The 3616-nt window shown below is 33.4% G+C and overlaps 1 protein-coding gene across 1 annotated transcript; it reads right to left on the bottom strand.

Annotated features, from left to right (window-relative positions):
* Window positions 1-264: 264 nt before the first annotated feature.
* On the bottom strand, window positions 265-2979 carry Smp_128340 (putative nad dependent epimerase/dehydratase; the record flags this gene model as incomplete). The annotated part of the gene is made up of 3 exons (XM_018788884.1): window positions 265-825; window positions 1972-2300; window positions 2817-2979. 3 exons carry the CDS (start codon window positions 2977-2979, stop codon window positions 265-267), a joined length of 1053 nt encoding a protein of 350 aa, XP_018654383.1.
* Between the last annotated feature and the right edge of the window lie 637 nt (window positions 2980-3616).

The following is a 3616-nucleotide window of genomic DNA, read 5'->3' as shown; positions in this document are numbered from 1 at the left end:
ACCCTCTTTTTTGTTTTTTGGTAAAGAAAAAATACCTGTTGAAATAACTCGTGATGAGAATTCTATATTGCACCAGAATATAATATTGAATGAAGCCATTAATAATAATAATAATAACATAGTCAAGTATTCAATATATTTTATTTTTCAATATGATTACATAACACATCGACAGTCACAGAATGTAATGGAACCAAATCTAAACGAATAGATGCAAATAACGTGGCAGAATATTGATCAGTGTGAAATAGGTACGATGGTGGTTTAATGATCAACTTTTTGAGAAAAATGTGGACGATGCAGTGGGATCATTGGCAACACCATCTCATAAATTACCTCACCGTAACGCATGCATATAATGCCAGTGAACATCGGTATTAGTAAATATCGACATATGCACAGAAAGCGATTAATCCACCGACCAGGACGTTGTAGTTTATTAATTGACTGGATCATTGTGCTTCTTTCGTTTAAATGTGGATATGGTATATCCGATGGTGGAATAGGGAAGCCTAAGAATTCACACAATGGTTTCCAACCTTGACTTGAGTCGAATACTAATAGACGATCAGAAGGAATACTTTTAATAACCTCTTCATTCCAATCAGTATAGACATTTTTCAACTGTTCATCGGTCGCTTTGTAAAAACATCTTCCTAAAGTCTGTTGAAACATTCGATAATGCAACTTATGCAAACTCTGCAAACCAACTAGTCGATTCATAATGCGATCTCCAAGTGATGGTTTTCTGTACAATGTCTCTGACAATGTTGTTGCGCGACAGCTTTTAACCCAATCATCTGGATCACGAATAGTTAAAATAATCTAACAATTGATAAACAAATAGACGGATTGGTTTAAGTTTATATATCAATTTTGCTTAGATTTTGTGAATCATAGGCTTAATGATGGTAAAGATGATGACATAGATGGCTGCAATAAACATTGATTGCCAAAAATTAGTTGCAACGTTATTGTCTGTTCATTCTAGATTTATGTGGAATGACATCAGACATTTCGATTGTGGTTGGATGAAATGGTTATGGGGTTGTAGACGTGCAACGGAGGCACACAAATACTACTGGAACGGTGTATTCGATTGTTTGTGGACTACCTCCAAACTTGTCACAAGAGTATGGTTCGACAGTCTATCAGATGAATAAATCTAATTACTGGTTTTAAAAGTGTCATTATTATTGCTTTGATTGTAGCTGATTAGTAATACTTCTTCATTAGCAACATCAAAAACCACAACAACGTCAACAACGATAGTAGGGCGAAAATCTGATATGTGTGCATATGTTCAATGCTAACTTTGAGTGATGCAAATGAACTTATTCCAATAGGCCTGCTTTCAACCGACTAGAATCATACTACTAACATAACCAACCTAAATCGTTAGTCGTAAATACCATAACATCCTTTTAATAGAAAGTAATGAATAAACGGAACGTTCGGTACTAGAGTTATCACCTTCAATAGGAATGTTGCTCGTGAATAAACGAAGAATTTTGAAGTATCAATCATAGCAAACCAACATAACATTAGACTGTAGCAAATGATTGTACAAGCACACATATGGTCATTCTCTTATTTGTATTAGGACTGAAGTCGACTATTTAGATGAATTACAAACTAAATCTAATTTACTCTTGAGTATATTCCGAAGATTTGATTAACAGGACATACTGATCCGACAAAATGCAACCATTTGTTCTTGAACCATCTACCAAGTGTAACATATCGGTGATCAGGGAAAGATTCATACCCCGAAAAGATTGATGTTTTGTTTATGCCATCATAAAAAATCCTTTTGTCGCTTGTACTGATATTCAAATATCAAATTTCGTCAATTCGCTCCTTAAGTCCGTATAACACTGACTAAATAAATATACTCAGAAGATGTAACTAATTCTAGACTAACTGAATTCGAAACAATCAAGAAAACTACATATGAAATAAAAAACTTACCTTTGCATGTGGATAAATCTTTGACAAGTGCTCATAAAACCCGGCAGTTGGATAATCAACTGCAGCCACAAAACCATTGTAGATATGTGACCAAAATTCTCTAGGTATTTCCTTCTTCTCTCTATCCTGTTCTATTGCCCACAACCATAATTTGATATGTGGTTCACGAATATTAAGTACTAATTCTCGCATATGATAGCACTGTTTCTTATATAGATACTCCAAAGCGAATTTCAGACTAGTTGTTCCGGAACGCATAAGTCCGGCTCCGATTACTTGTAAACCAAAATTCATTTGAGAATCCACTCCGTAGATATTAATCAGGTGTTCTACAATGAGCAAAATAGTTTTAGTCAAAGATGTAATATTTCGGTTAGTTGTAAATTGAGCGTTTGTGATATCCAAAATTTGGTATACAAAACTTAAAAAATTGACGTTCAATTTATGCTCTGTGTTATTTGTAAATAATTTAGTTACAAAGAAAGAACATCCTTATCAGTATCACCGTTACGTCGAATTGCTCATGGTACTATCTGATATAAATGTGTTTTATCCAAACAGATACTCACGTTACCAGACATATTGTTAATCACGAGGCATATAACGTCAAGATGATAAATGATAATCATCTGTTTAACACAACTGGAGTACATGAGACGAGATATGAAGACAAAATACTGGCTTACCATGCAAAATCAATTTTAATATGTAATCATTCAACTCATTTATTAAAAAATAACACATACTATTATTATCAAACCAGAAGACTGGTTCGTAAAAGTACGGTAAGTTTGCGAAGGGGATGATTGAATATTTTATCAAATTGCATTAACATACAAACTCACCATGATCTCTAGTCAAAATGAGCGGACAAGCGATTTCTTTCTTCTTTAATTTCCTCATATTATTGCGTTCATTCGCATCGATATTACTTGTCTCGATATCGCTATCCTCTTCGCCATCAGTCTCATCAAATAGTTTGCTTGGATATTCAACAGTTGTATTCATTTCTCACTTCTCCTCGTTCAGTCAGTTTGAATAACTATGTAATTAGATGGTAAGACTTTTCGCTTGGTCTCTTATATTTATAGGATTTCCGATTCTTCAATTCTACTTGGACATTCCTTAGTTGAGATGAGAAGATAAAAACAATCACATCCCACACTCAAATGTTTTTAATTAAACTCATTATGATGAAAATATTTTTGAAGGTCTCAATATGTCTGTGTTGTCTATAGTTGTAAAAATTTGAAAAACGAAAAGCCACTATCTTAAACCATGTAAACCGTCTATCGAATTCCATTTTATCACAATAGTAAAATAATGGTAAAGAGTTGAAGAAAGTAGTGTAACTAACTGTCCAAAAAAGGTTCGCATATTTTCATAATTAGCTAAAGGTATACTTAAGATCTTTGACCTATTTCTCTAAACTGGGATACAATTGGACTTTCATGAATTAGTTTTTAGACGTTTCTTAACAGAAGTGAAAAATAAACTAAGTATATCGGACTGCTTCCTGTTTCTGAAGATGGATGAAGTAAAACTGATAAAATGTAGCATCAAAGATCCATCCTAAGGATGTCTATAGATGGGCATAGATATTGAAATAAATATTTCCTACCTATCAGTTTATTTCTCACTACTG

This window comes from Schistosoma mansoni, chromosome W, assembly GCF_000237925.1.
Source record: "Schistosoma mansoni strain Puerto Rico chromosome W, complete genome".
Lineage (NCBI taxonomy): Eukaryota > Metazoa > Platyhelminthes > Trematoda > Strigeidida > Schistosomatidae > Schistosoma > Schistosoma mansoni.
The sequence above is the reverse complement of the archived record's forward strand: the minus strand, read 5'-3'. Positions and strand labels throughout refer to the sequence as shown.